The following is a 15,324-nucleotide window of genomic DNA, read 5'->3' as shown; positions in this document are numbered from 1 at the left end:
TTTTTAGCTTTCGGGAGGATATTTTCCTCCACAGCTTCTATTATTGAGTCTTTCATTTTCCTCCATAGTTCTTCCGATTTAGTAATGTGTTTCCAAGACTTGAAATGTATTTCTTACCTCTATGGTGAAACGTTCTAATACCTCTACTAAATAATAATAATAATGAACTCACGGGTGGATGGAGGGTGCCGGGCTCCACTGTAAGTTATATAAGTTGCCGTGTTCCCCAGGTTACAGGAAGCGGGTGGTTTGGGGGCGCCAGTAGTAGGTCCTACTTCTTTTCGTTCCCTCTGTTGTTTCTTTCTTTCTGTCTTGTTTTTGTTCCGCACCAAATGATCGACATGCTTCTCTGTTAATCAAACTCAAACTGAATGTTACTGTGTAGTTGGCGGGTGCTCTTGTGTAGTTTGCTTCTAATTTTCTACCAAACATCTGTCATGGCGCTCATATGACCTTATACAGTTGCGAGCGCCGTAAAACCGTACTAAAACAACAAACATCTATCGTCCTTATCTTTCCTTCATTTTTATGTTTGTTGTTCTCTTGTAAAACCTCTACTCTTCGGTACTTATGTTATGACCTTATTGTGTTGAAAGTGCTGTAAAACTCTTACAAAAAAATATTCCCCCAGGTTGTGATCGCCACCTCCATGGTGTGGATCATGCTGGACGTGTTTGTGCTCATGTACTTCACCGACTGCACCAACGGGCCGCACTGCAATCCGCACGAGGTCGAGGCTAGGCAGCTGGACGGCGGTAGAGCCAAACCCGGATTCCTGCAGAAGATCTTCCCCAAAGGTACAATAACTGTGTGGATGTTAACGCCGCTTTTGAAAACTTTAAGGATCAGATTCAATCCCTTTCTTCCCTACTCCCCTTATCTTAAGGTAGGTTTAAGGGATCTAGGACTTGCTCTTCTTGGATAAGGACGAAACCTCTCGGAAGGCCCGGCCGTGTTTATGTTGCGCAAAGATCCCTAGGTGGTTCAAAATCGTAGAAGAGTAGGTTTTCAAGTCGCGATCCTGGCAACATTCAAAACTTTTTTAAAAAATCCCTTACCATTAAAATATCCTATCACATCTCCCTTGATTCCTAACGCATTAGTCGTGTCTTTCTTTTGGAGCATTTAAAGGAAATCAAGATATGAAGGGAGAAAAGTACTTTGACAGTCTACTTCCTTAAAGTCTGCCGCCCAGGCTAAGCTGTATCACGCATACTGCTTAAAGATTGTCTGTCTAGACGCACAAGACCATTCAAGGTTATACACTGCAGGAGGCGGGGCCACTCCGAATTTGAAGTCCTTCTCCGACTGAGTCCAATCGGATATATAGACTCTTATGAAAGGGCCGGACTTTCAAACAAACCGTTGAATGAACACGAATGCAATGAAATTATGTTCATGTGACTTTTGCAAGATAGGTTCTTAGTGTAATGATCGTCGGGTGTTTGTGGTGTATGTTTTGATTTTGCACGATTCTATAAGCACATTGATTTTTAGTTGAGTTATTTATTTGATTTATTATCATTAGCTCTTAATGTATATCCGTTATTCGGTCGTATCTTGTTTTCCAGTGTTTTTATCAAACTTATTTTGATTTTTTTTAAATGTATTTTTATGAGAAATATCTCGTTTCTTTTGGCTGTTCTGTTTCAGCCGGACTCTTTGCGATTACTGTATTTGTAGTTTGGGCGCCTTTCCCGTTTTTTATACTGAATTTTCAAGGGGGTTTTTTTCTATGCTGTGAGTTGCTCAACTGTATGTACAAAGCTACAGAAGTCTTTTGAGACAGTTGAAAGCAAATCGCGTTCCAGCAAGATCACGGTGATGATGCTACGTATGTGTGGTGTATTCGAGGTTCTCAATCTTACCTACCTATAGAAGGTGTCCGTGCGCGTGTGTTTGTCCACTCACGCAATCTCCTTCTTCCTCCACACCTTTGATCTTAAGGTACGTCAGATTGAGCACCTAGTCATCTCGGAAAAGGGCGAAAATTTTGGAGGTCCCCTGCACACTTTGCGCATGTTGCGCACATTAAGGTTCCCTTGGTGGTTGAAAATCGTAGAAGAGTAGGTCGTTTGGCTACAACTCGGGCAAAATGCAGCAATTCCCTGCCATAAGAAATATCCCGACCGCGCCTGTACAATAGTAAGCCACTTCTTTACAATTGGGGCATTTGTAGGAAGTCATGATCTGTAAAAGGGGGGGGGGGGGGGGGGGAGAGGGACAGTGCTTAAGCCATCTACTTCATCTATGTGTTTCTTCAGACTAGGCAAAACTGTCACGCATACATACTGCGTCAATGTCTTCTGTCAAGACGCAAAAGTCCTATAGTAGTAGTATGTGTCCGTTTGCTTACTGTTCGCATTCCCCCCTCTGAGGTTTGTGTTGATTTGTTTGTCTGTCCGTGAGATACAGAGTTAATTAATGCGAGTATTACCGAAGCATGGCCCCCACCCTGCCTGTTCTGTTTATTTGATGGATATACACAATATGTATGTTTTCTTATGTGTGTCCGACTGTATGATGTGCAGACTTGTTTTGAAAACCGCATGTGTCTTTGTGCGAAGACTTTTAAAAGTCAGTATTTAGCTTAAAATCTATTTTGGCTCTTCTAGCTTTAAAGTTCTAGGTGTTACGAAGTGGTAAATTGACTTTTAAAGAAATTGCACAGGACAATCACACCTGACAGCTTACAGATATATTTAGCTCTCAATGTAGGAAGCCTCTTTTGGGTCTATTGACTTGTCAAGTAATAACATCCAAGACTGTACGTGCACTCTGGTGTAATTCCGGTTCAATATGGAGTGCGTCATTTGACTGGAACCGAATGAAGAGTAAGGAGTGAAAGGTTGCGCCTGCACTCGACAATAGCGAGTCTGGTGTGTTTTGCCTTTCATTAGTGTTCCTATGGTGTGCACCAGCGCAGTTTTTTTTGTTTTTTTTAAGAGAGGGCGGAGAGCAACAATCAGAAATATTGTAATGCAAGTCTATGGTTGGGACCGGTAAAGAGAGGTTGGCATCCTGATTCGTACTATCATGTTTCCCAGGTGTTCCAGAAGTGGAGTTAGATTCTGAGGAGTCTAGCACGCCTGGAGGTGAGGACGGTGTCAGTTTATGGCTCGTCATGGTCTATTCTGGGTCTTACTTTGCTTTCCTGTGCTAAAGCATATTCAACCTGTGGCAAACTTACTCTTACTCCTAACTGACACGGAAGTCTTTAAAGCTTTGCTTATTCTGCCTGAATCATTTGTACGTTGCGGTTCTTGTTTCAGTTTTCTTATTTTCCTCCTGTTTTCTGATGTATGTTTTTTAAATTTTTTTTAAAGGAATGCCTGCATCTCCAAAAACTCTTCCCAGTACTTTGCATTTAAAGAGGGTTTAGGGTTTAGTTTAAGGCATGTATTATGCTTGAACTTGGATCTGAAGAAATGCAGAGCAGTGGCTGTTGCCCTGTGTGTCCTGTGGCTTTGTTCATGACTTGTTTTCTGATGACTGGATAACATCGTTGTGAGTGAAGCAAAATTGTATTGACCCATTGCTGAATAGCAGGTGGTGCTCCCCTAGACCGGGGCGGTACACACTAAGTCTTGCTCAAACTTACGAGGTGCGTCTCACTAGGAAGTTTCCCTTCTTTGTAAATCCCAATCCGTTCCACCCAGAGCGCTGGAATTTTATTATGTTTGTATTTGTAGTCTTTGTGACAAAAGTTGTTGTAATCATACCATTTTGACTTGAACTTTTATCTTTAAAAAATATATGTCCAAGGGAAAAACTTGAAAGTGGCCCAATGAACAAAAAGAGGAATCAAATGTTGTATTCTTTAACAATACAGGCATAGCCAATGATGAATACCACAGATCAGAAATACATGACAAATTAAGGCCAGTCTTTAGCACCCCCAGAAAAATAGATACATCGATAAATAAACAAATCTAAAAATAAATTAATAAATAAACAGACAAATAAACAAATACATTTTAAAAAATACATAAAAAACAAATCAATAAATCAATCAATAAATAAACCGATGTACTAGAAGCTGGCGTCATATTCCACCACGACAACGCACATGCTGTCCTCAAATCCAGAGTGGTCTCTTGACTCGTCGGGACCTATTCGTGGGATTTGCTAGAACATGCATCCCACTTGCTAGATTGTAACTTTTCCGTTTCCTAAACTGAAAATAAACATGCTTCGTGATCAGTTTTGAAGACGCAGATGAGATTCAAGGGACTGTCATAAAAGAAAAACAGGGCCTGGACAAAGGAATACTGGTTCATGTTTTCGAGCGCTGCGTGCATTCATAGGAAAGTGTGTAGAACATTGATGGAGCATAATGTTATGTTGAATAGATAACAAAATAACGTTTATTTTGAAATACGAAGAGAATTTCGGATAGCTATATGATTTGTAAACGGTAAATCGCAGGGGAACGTATGTGAGACGCACCTCGTTCATCTTGTGATTTATATACTGTTTTGGTGTTTGCGTCTATCGCCTCTCTTCTTATTCTTTCTTCCCTTTCCTTTATATTGACCTCTCGGTCAAGTGCTGCGCCTTATAAATGGCCTGCTTGTGTCTAGTCGATCGATACATTTACTGTATTAAAAAAAACAAATAAAATAACAACACCTGAAAAGTTTGATGTACTTACACAGGATGAGTAAGGCATCCTCTGTGTTGTCAATGGTATGTAGTAGCAATGTCACAAGATCTCAGCCTTCACAAATAATATCGCATGATTCCATTGCGCGTAGCTATTTGAGTTTGGGGTGATTTGAGCTGAAGATCACCCCCCCCCCTTTTTTTTTAAAGAAAGAAAAAAGATAGCATAGTAAAAAGTAATAATCATCATCATCATCCAGTACCAGATCTGCGACAGACATCGGCGATCATGGTTCTCCATTCATTCCTTTGCTCGGATGCTCTCAAAAAAAGCTATTTTTCCCTGATCTTTCCGTGTCACCCATTTGTTTAGGTTCCCCAAGTATGTTGTTCCGGGTCCACCCCTGCCTCGCTTGCCCTCAATTTAAAGTAATAATAAAGGAAAAAGTAATCATGATTTTAAAAATGCGATCCATTTTCCAAATGCTCTCAGTGCTCTTTGTTTTATGGCTTTCGTGTCAGTTGAAAAATGACTTCTAGTCCTGTTCGCATAAAGTCAGTGGGATTCTGTGAAAAACTGATTTTGGAAGTGTGCTCCTTCTTTTCTGTCAAGTATCTGTCATCTATATCCCCCCCCCCCAACCACCCCGTCTTTGTATATTGCTTTCTAGTAACACATGTAATCCCCAGCCCTTATAGTATGACCTGATTGTGTTGCAAGTACCGCAAAATCATACTAAAACTAAACTTACGTTACTGGCGTAAATCTGTTCGTCAGGATCAGCTTCGATGCGTGACTGTATATCACTTTGGCGCTTATATTTCTGCTGTCTGGGTTTTGTACTGTCTGTTGAGCTGACCGAAGGTTTAGTATAGACCCTCCCCCGGGTCTGTCTAAAAAGCATAAAAACAAAAATAAAGAAATAAATAAATGGGGGCTCTCATGGCCTAGAGGTTGGCCTTTCATTCAAAGGTTTCGGGTTCGAATCCGGGTAGTGACAGAATTATTTTTTTCTCCAAAATTGTCTCCTTTCACTTCCTTTCCTGCTCTCTAGCAATGTTCTGTCATCTGCTTTCGTCTCCACTTTCTGCCCTCACCCCCTCACTTCCTTTGCCCCCTCCTCTGGGCCCCTGGCTCTTTCTGCAGTCTTTCTACTGCTACTCATTGGCTCTTTCTTACTGCTGTCTTTGAGCCACACCCCTGGTCTTCTGGTAGAAAAGATCTATACCCTACCTTCTCTTACAAGGGCGAAAAATCTTGGAGGTCCCGTGTGCTAGTTGCGAACGTTAAAGATCCCTTGGTGGTCTAAAATCTATGAGTGTGCTTCGGCCTCCACCCGGGCAAAACTCAAAAATTTCCTACCAACTGAAAATGGTTAATGTGTCCCGCGCGCTCATATTATGACCGTATGCTATTGCGAGCGCGGTGCGTAAAACACTTACCCCCCAAAAATAAATATATTTAAAAAATGGTAATAAAAATAAAACGCCAAATCCTTCGGTGCGAAGCGAGTCTTTAAAATAACGTTTTGAATGGCATGTTGATAACTATTCAATCTCGTACATGTTTCTCTGTTGCATGCCTTTCTTATCCTCCTCCCATACTGACGAGAATTGTGATCCGACTTAGTGCGTATGTGTTTTAAGTATTATTATGGTGGACGTTTTTGGAATAGTGGGTTACAAACTCAGAGGACACAGCGTGAGCCCAGAGTTGATATCATGCTGGATTTCGGAGCGGAGACATTGCGAATACGCAACGGCCCAAGTTAGATCCCGGCTACTTTTCTCGTGTTTCTTTTTTTTCGGGGGGGGGGGGATAAAACTTTTTTTGGTACGGCCAAGCATGAGTAATGAGCTTTATCAGTTTTTGCCTCTTCAGCATGACGATTATTTGCATGAGGGAAACTGGTGTGGTGGTGCATGGGACAGTCATTTTCTTCTCTGTTCCTTACGTTTGCAAGTTTTCGTTCACATGTGTGCGCTGTGTCACTGCACCTGCAGCAGTTGGACCACAATACGTAATTTTGTCTTTGAATAATATGTCGTAGTGTGTCCATTGTGTCTCATCAGACAAATCGGATGGTTGGAGAGCGCCACTTGAACTGTTTTCCCTTTTGTTTTCTCCCCCCCCCCCCACGTGTTGGTTCTTCTTGTTCGTCTTTCTCGTTCCCTGCGCTAGATGACTGTTAGTATATTAATGGGCGTGTGTGTGTGTGTGTGTGTGTGTGTGTGTGTGTGTGTGTGTGTTGGGGTGGGGGGGGGGGGTAAGTCCGTTACAATCCAACCCAAACATGAGCGCAACTATCTCGCTATTGAGGACTCACTCTTGTGTTCATGGGACCTTTTCTTTCCCATTGCTGTGTCTTTGTTTTTTGTGCTCTTTTGCTTTAATCTTACTTTTTCCTACTTTTTTTGTCTTTCTTTCTTGTGTCTGTCGTTGTCTGTCCGTCTTTCTTTTTCCCTGCTCGAAGTTTGTCGATGTTTTCCCCTCAAAGTCAAAACAAATGGTGTTGTGTCTGGGCTTTGCGTACGAGAAGATCCATAATGATAGTGAGGCAGTTCAGCCTGTGAGAAGCGACCATGCATTCTGCCTACAATAGTGGAATCTTAACTACATTGGTTTTGCTCAGTCGTTGAAGTAAATTACATTCAAAGTATGTCATAATATGTATAGAAAGACATCTATAGAACTTGTTTCATGCGTCGTGTTCTTCACTTTTCTTCCGGTGCAAGTCTCATGTGTATGCGCACATAGAACCACCATTGGCAAGTAGCTGGTGTGGCAATATTGGTTGCCTGTGATGATAAGTGTTATCGAGATTTTTTGTGAGTTGTGTTTGATTTGTGGATTTTGTTGTGTTTATTTATTTATATTTTAAAGTAGAGGGCTGGGAGCATTTTTTAATCCTATAATTTTTCTTTTATTAGTCTAGTCAAAGGGGCACTTTTTCAGCTGTTCTTTGAAACGACACACATCTTACTTTACCCTGAGCAGTCCATACCCTTCCCCCTCCCCACCCCTTGATTTAAGTGCCTAGGCTGTTGTGCCAGTAACAGTAGTCATCAAGGCTGAAACCATTGCTTGCAGAGGAAATACTTACCAAATTCTCAAATACATCGGTGGTGGTTATAGTGCACAGTGCACTTACAGGTTTCACGCTTGTCGAATAATAAAACAAAGATGCGATGAAATAGCACCCAGCAGGATACTCCTTTGCTCACAACCCTCCCCCCTCTCCCCCCACCCATGAATTTGATTGTGGGTAGGGAAATTGATTCCATCGAGTGTCTTCCTCTCTATTTTGGCATGCTCTGGTCATCTTACTCAATTCTGCGGTTGGTTCTATTCGGTAGTGTGGAATCAGCCCGTCTCTTAATTGATCTAAGCTATGTCGATGGGGGTGTAGTCCAATAAGTGGGTGGTTGGCGGGTTCTCTGGTATTGTTGGCTTCTTCTTTCCTATCAGACGTCTATCGTTCTTATCTCTCCTCCTTCTTTTGTATGTTTGTTACTCTCTTGTAACACCTCTAAATCTTCGGCACTTATATTTCCTTATTGCATTACATGTGCCGTAAAACTCTTACTAAAACTGTTTTTAATTTGGGGGTGGGGGGGTTATGTTACTATCTAATAAAACATGCTGTCTTCGGCACTTATATGACCTGATTGTGTTCCAAGTGCCGTAAAACTCCTACCAGAAAAAAGGGAAAATTACGGTACAAAATCAAGCAACCTTTTCCACCCCTTCCACCAGGTCTGCTGCCCGGCAGCGCGCCCAACGGCCCAGGGGACGGCGGCAAGCCGGTCAAGGTACCGGCAGATCGCGAGGCGGAGGCGAAGGAGACTTTCAAGATCAACCAGTTCAACCTTGTGGCAAGCGAGATGATGGCGCTCAACCGCAGCCTGCCGGACTACCGCATGGACGAGTAAGTACCTGGGCTGTCATGCAGCGGGTGGGTTTCGGGGGAGGGGGGGGGGGCTGGCAGATTTTGATTGACCTTCTTTTTGTTTGTGTGAGTGTTCATGTATTATGAGCAACTTTGGATTGTGAGTGATTGATGGCCTCTTTGGTGCTCCGCGGCGCGCGCGCGCGCACACACACACACACACACACACACACACACACACACACACACACACACACACACACACACACACACACACACACACACACACACACACACACACACACACACACACACACACACACAATCGGTTTTATTATGACAGCACCAGAAGCTCCACCCGAGAGTATTATTAGGGTGGCCAGTACCGAGAGTATTATTAGGGTGGCCAGTCATTATACATGTATACGACGGTCACGTGCTTTATGCAGTAGCCCATTATATTATGGACTTATTATCATTTCGGTCCGTCTGGTTTCAGTAGAGTTTGGCATGGGTTTGGTCTTCTTTGCCGAAATTGGAGACGATAGTGGGTGGACTAGCGTAATTATAATGTACCCGTGTTGGCATGACTCGTAATAAAGATAATAATTATACAAGTCATGTAGCTCTACTGAAGAGGTTATGTAGCTCTACTGAAGAGGTTAGGGATATCGATGTATTATTCTCCATGCTGCCCTGTACTACATGACATTGTAATCACCTGTACAATGGTGTCATCTAATTTCAAGGTCAGTGAGAGAGAGAGAGAGAGAGGGGGGGGGGTGTTGTTGATGGACACCGCGAGGTTGTCAGCCACCAAACTCTTGTCGTTCCTCTTTGAGAACGCCCGGGGTACTTTTCATTTGGGTCCGACGAATTTTTTGGTATCTTTTTCCAAGAAGACTATACTATGACATGCTCGATCCTAGGGTACCGGGATGTTTAAAACATGAGAAAAAGCAGACACGGGCGGGGATCTGAACTCCGGACCTCCGGGTTGAATGGCGAACCGCCATACCTGCAGCGCTTCTGAGCCCACATAATAAGCTCCCCTGACTCATGTGCGGGCTCCCTCTTCCCCCTTTCCAGGTGGGAGAAGACACCGGATGATCGAGTAACGGGAGCCTCATTCTGAGAGTTAAAGGAAAACGTAAGAAAGAAGAAAAAGCAGAGCTGTACAGAACACAGAACACAATCAATACAAGGGCCAACTTATTCATATGGAAACCCATCCCCACAAGATTTCTTTCCCTGTTTTTTTTTTCCTTTCTTTTCTTTTCTTTTCTTTTTTTTTAAACTGAGAAGGCTAGGGATAAGCATCCGATCGTTATTGCAAATGTTTTCAAATATTACATTTGGTTGATGCTTTTGTATGATTTGCTTCTTATATCATTTTATTGAAACCACTTCCCAAAAAATGCGACATGGTTGCTTAATCCTCGCTTGATTATTGTCTTGTATTTCTCTCTGTCTCTCTCTCTTTCTCTCTCTCTCTCTCTCTCTCTCTCTCTCTCTCTCTCTCTCTCTCTCTCTTTCTCTATCTCTTTCTCAGTTTCTGTTTCTATCAGCTGTCTGCCTGCCTGTCTATTTCTCTCTCTTTTTCTTATGTGCTTGTATTTTTTCTCATCGTTATCATCTGAAAAACCGGGCGTCTAAAAAAAGTCCCATTTAAAGGGAAATGTATTGGTTACCTCTGAACCAATTCTTAAAAATTGAAATGAATAAAATTCAACCAAGGGGAGGTCAAGTTGTTCAATGTAAATAGAAATTAACCTACATATTTGAGGAATATCGAGTTTCATGAATTTCAACCAAAACTGAGTGAAATGCGAAACTTAACAGCCTTTTAAAAATCTTAAGGTTATGTGCATGTGTGCATTGAAAAACAAATTTATTTAAAACTGCATTGACAGATAAACTCTGCGAAGACTAATTTGAATTAAATTGTGTGCTCCTCCAGGTATCGGCCATTTCTGTCATGACAAGCTCAAATGCGCGGCAAGAAGTTTTGAATAATCCTGCAGGGTGTTTCTAAGTCGATTCCTTAGACATACTGTCCAATATTGAGTTCGGGTTTGTGGGTTGTTTCCACAGACTCTGTCCGTCAAAAAGCCCCAAAGGCAATGATTGAGGGGGTTTAGGTCAGGGTAGCTGTGACCATTCATTTGTAAGCTTTAGGCTTATAAGGTGTTCAGTAAATCTTTCCTACAACCATGCAGTAGTCTTGATGTGTATAGCTGCGCCCTGCTGAAACCAGGCTACCTCTGCAGCATAATCCCTTCTCCTCCCCAAACTTCTCAATAACTTTTTCAGCATGGTGACCTAGAACTCTGTCAAACTCATGTGACGATGGTTTCACCAACTTTGTCCTGAAACCAGAACGGGTCGAATAAGAGCCTGAAGCTGATTGTATTTTTAAGACTACTCAGTTGTAGTCGGAATTTTAACAACTTTTTTTGAAACATGTTGACTAATTTTTTTCATGTTGGCAAATCTGGTGTCCCATTAGTTCAATCTTATTTTTTTCAAGTTTTGTAATAATTTGTGCTGAGACGACTCAGTTATTGCCCTTTTAATAGGTCCTTATTTTTTTTAGACACCTTTTTATCAATACATATTGTTATTGAAGGTCTCAACTTGCCTTTTTGTCCTTTCCACACAGGTGTAGAAGAAAAAAGTATCCTCCGCTGAGGTCTCTTCCGAAAACCAGCATTGTTATAGTGTTTCACAATGAAGCCTGGAGCACGTTATTACGCACAGTTCACAGTATCATAGATCGGTCGCCCAATGAATTACTGGAAGAGATTCTACTCGTTGATGATGCCAGTGAAAAAGGTTTGTTGGTTTTAAAATACAGTTGAGCCTGCTCTATCGATCACCTGTTCAAAACAATCACTTGTGTAAAAGACCACTTTCCTTGCATTTTTCCTGTATTATATTGACATTGTCCAAGAGGACCACCTGTCTGAAATGAATACTTTAGTCCGCGGTCGTCTGGGGCAGGTTCTACTGTATTTATTTGTCAAAAATTATGAGTACTTGGGTGATCAACATTCTTTATCTACTTCAATTTTTGTTTTGTTTTGTTAGTTTTTTTAATGTTGCATATAGCCCTGGGAAATGAACTTTCAGACCCTTATAACTCAAGAAACATACCCTGTTCCTTTTGAAGATGTCTGCATCTTATTTGATTTGATTGTATATACAGTCGAACCTGTGTAAGACGGAATCGCAAAGGAGCCAGAAAAAAATTCCATCTTAGACGGGAATTTAGGGGGAGATTGAGGTTGGGGGGGGGGGGGGGGGTTCAAAGGCCCAGCTGGTGGGATCAAGGATGGCTTGTCCGATCGGCAAGCAATGGTCAAAACTTCACACCTTTCAATTGCTATCCTGTCTGATAATGACATGCATCAGTCTTACTTATCCAATTACCACCAGTGCTTGCCTTTCATAGGACCACTGTTTGACCTATTAAAAACACAAACGTTTGAACCTTCTCCATTGCTTCCATCTTAGCCCCACCCTCCAATGCTACCCCTCACTGCCATCATTGTAACAATGATTCGAGGAACTCTTTTCTCAGCTGGCCGTATGATCACGGGGGCAGGCATTGGTCAATCTGATTTCACACCTCTGGGTTCTGGACCCAGGAAAGTTTCCGTAGTGGCTCACTACTCGAACACTCTCACGGGCAGTCGTGAGATTTCACACCCACACTACACTGACCATCTGCATCCCTCAGGGCTCACATGATGGGGTAACATCTACCCGCAAATTGCACCCCTACTCCCCTTCCTCGCCCTGCTGCATGGCCATAGCATTAACTTTAGAGCCGACGGAACCAAACTTGCGAGTTTTGTTTCAAATCAGGGCTGAGCGGGCAAAGCATTTTCCGTCGTAGACAGGTGAAACCCTCGGAAGGGAGCGGATTTTTCTTTCCATTTCCGCGTTTGACAGGTTTCCGTTTTATACGGGTAATTGAAGAGGAATATATCTAGGGAGGAGCAAGGAGATTCCGTTAAGACAGATTTCCGTTTTATTCAGGTTTCCGTTAAGGCAGGTTCGACTGTAGTTTTATTTATCTTGTAAGCACAGTAAAAACTGAATTTTACTCAAATTTCTTTTGTACCTTTTAATTTTGTTTTGTGTGAATGGGGAGAAATGTTTTTAAATTCCTTTTTCAATAATGTGCGAGAAATTGCTTCTGAGGGACTGTTTTTATGTAATTTATGCGTATTTGAAAAAAGTTTGTTGCACACTGTATGTTTGTAGATTTTTCTGGCCCACTTATTGTTGATGTTTCTGTTTCATAAAATGTACCATATTTGTCTTTTGGCCGACTGATACTGCTACTACTTAATAGTCACATATCTTTCCGACTCTTTCCTCGTATTTATGTTTTTTATTTCTTTTTCTGGTGTTTCTATTTGCTATTAACACAAGTTTGTTGACTTCACAACAAGCTTGTAGATTGGCTTCATTAAACAGATTGGACCTGATAGAATTTGTTTTTTTTCTCCTCAGAGCATTTAGGACGTAAACTTGAGGACTATGTAGCCAAACTGCCCGTATCTGTAAAAGTTGTACGCACAGGAAAAAGGATAGGATTAATACGAGCCCGTTTGAAAGGTTTGTCTTCCAGGTGTATGAATATTGTGTGTGTGTAGGTGGGTGTGTGTGGGGGGTGGGGTGTGTGTGTGTGTTCGAATGTGGAAGTACATGCCTTTTTAGATGTATGTCTATTGTGTATTTAATGATTTATGTCACCAAATCCAAAATGAGAAGTGAAATACGAGGGGAGTTCAAGCAGTCTTTGGTCTAAATATGAAGGAATAAAGATTAAGATATGGTCTAAATATGAAGGAATAAAGATAAAGCTTTGTAATTTGGCACACATACTTTCATTTCTCTACATAGTCACCATGCTGAGTAACACATTTCTGCCACCTCTCTTTGACCCTCAAAAGTCCTTGAGAAAAAAATTATTCAGGATGGGCCCCTAACCAGTCTTCCACAGCTTCAATGGTGTCCTCGTTGTTTTGGAAACGACGTCCTTTCAGTGATTTTTTAAGATTAGTAAACAGAAAAAAGTGTGAAGGGGCCAGGTCTGGTGAAAAAGCTGGTTGTGGCTGGATTTGAAAGCTGTACTTTTCTGCTGTCTCGACTGTTTGTCGTGCCTTGTGCGTAGGTATGTTGTCATGCAGTAGTAGGACCCCATTGCAGAGTTGTCCACCCCTTTTTCTCACCAATTCTTGACCACAATTTTATCAGCAAACCCGAATAGTAGTCCCCTGTGACTGTTTTTTCATTTTCCAGGTAGTCAGTCATGATGATACCTTCACAATCCCAGAAACGCAACAGCATGACCTTTCCACTTGACCATGTTACCTTTGCCTTCTTTGGTGAGGGAGAAGAAGGGGTTTTCCATTGCGTGGAGGACATTTTTTGTTCTGGATCAAAATGATAAATCCATGTTTCATCCATAGTCACCATGTTTTTAAAAAAATCTTTGTCTTTGGACTCAATTCGAAGGAGAGTTTTGCAGGACTCAACCCTCTGCTTCTTTTACTCACTTGTCAAAAGGCGGAGTACCCACTGCACAGACACCGTATTCATGTAAAGATGGTCATGGAGAATCATTTCAATTGACCTTACACTGATTCCTGTTTCACTTGAGAGCTGTTTAACCATTATACGTCGGTCTTGTAAAACCAGTTTCTTCACTATGGATACATTCTCTTCAGTTACCACAAAGGATGGGCGCCTTTCACGAATTTCCTTCATCACCGTCATGAATCCAGATTTGAATTTTCTTACCCAGTATGTCAGAGTATTACAACAAAGACATTTGTCACCATAAACTTGGACCATTTCCTGAAAAATGTCCGAATGGGATTTTCAATGCAAGTGTAAAAACTTGATAACTGAGCAATATTCAACAGGCTCCATGGCACAGCTTCAGCAAATTGTGCATGGTGTCATTGAACATGCTGACTAGTCGGATTTTCCAGAAAATTTGCATGGTGTGTTCCAAAGAAACTGTCTAAAGGCTGGCAAAATTTCATTACTCTACCATGATTCCTTTATACCCATACCAAAGACTTATTGAAATCCCCCTCGTAAGTACATAGTGTCTTTATTTATTATGTAATCTTATGACACTGCATTACCTTTGATTCTCAACGTTGTTTTGCCCATGATTGGGAGTTTATATTGCATGGTGTTGTAAGATTTCTCCAATGTTCATGGTTTCATCACTCCTTCCTGAATTTGGAAATGCCATGTGGTGAATAGTGTGGTGCAGACTTTACTTTTACTTATTGTTAAGTGATAAGTTGGTTTGTTTTATTAGTATCGCTTATTTCTATGCTTTTCTGTATACCAATAGCACAATACAAACATAGTTTGTTTTGCTACAGGTGGAAATGAAAATCCGGTCGATGAAAAGGAAATGCTTTTGGGGGGGGGGGGGTTGTTGTTGTATCAGACTTATTGAAAATTATAATTGGATTTATTATATTGGGCAAATCTTCTCCGCTAACAGCTATTTGTGCCTCATAAGACATTCATTAGTCTCATATCATGTATAATCTTGAACAGTCAAGCTAATTTTCTTTTCGTATTCTGTCTTGGTTTAATCCTTCCCTTATTTGTGTCTCTTCTTATTGTCTCTATTTGCTTCCTGTGAGTCTGTATAGTGTGGGTGGTTGGCGGGTGCTCTGCTCTGGTTTGCTCCTTCTTTGCTGTAAAAAATCGATCATCTTTATCTCCACTCCTTTTTTGTGTAACACCTCTAATCTTCGGCACTTATATGACATTATTGTGTTGC

General features: G+C 41.5%; 1 protein-coding gene across 3 annotated transcripts in view; it reads left to right on the top strand.

Moving 5' to 3' along the window:
* LOC101856765 (polypeptide N-acetylgalactosaminyltransferase 1) overlaps nt 1-15,324 on the top strand; it is a 44,603-nt gene that overhangs the window by 9,598 nt on the left and 19,681 nt on the right. For 2 of the 3 annotated variants that reach the window (XM_013089203.2, XM_013089168.2), the window contains exons 2-6: nt 632-797; nt 3,048-3,095; nt 8,363-8,534; nt 11,158-11,330; nt 13,020-13,124. In XM_013089203.2, the coding sequence (XP_012944657.1) occupies nt 632-797; nt 3,048-3,095; nt 8,363-8,534; nt 11,158-11,330; nt 13,020-13,124 (664 nt within the window). The remainder of the gene's footprint in view (nt 1-631; nt 798-3,047; nt 3,096-8,362; nt 8,535-11,157; nt 11,331-13,019; nt 13,125-15,324) is intronic. The other variant, XM_013089234.2, reaches the window with a different exon arrangement.

The sequence above is a fragment of the Aplysia californica genome, unplaced genomic scaffold (assembly GCF_000002075.1).
Source record: "Aplysia californica isolate F4 #8 unplaced genomic scaffold, AplCal3.0 scaffold00002, whole genome shotgun sequence".
In the NCBI taxonomy this organism is placed as follows: Eukaryota; Metazoa; Mollusca; class Gastropoda; order Aplysiida; family Aplysiidae; genus Aplysia; species Aplysia californica.
Note: the sequence above shows the minus strand (reverse complement) of the source record. Positions and strands in the feature narration are given on the sequence as shown.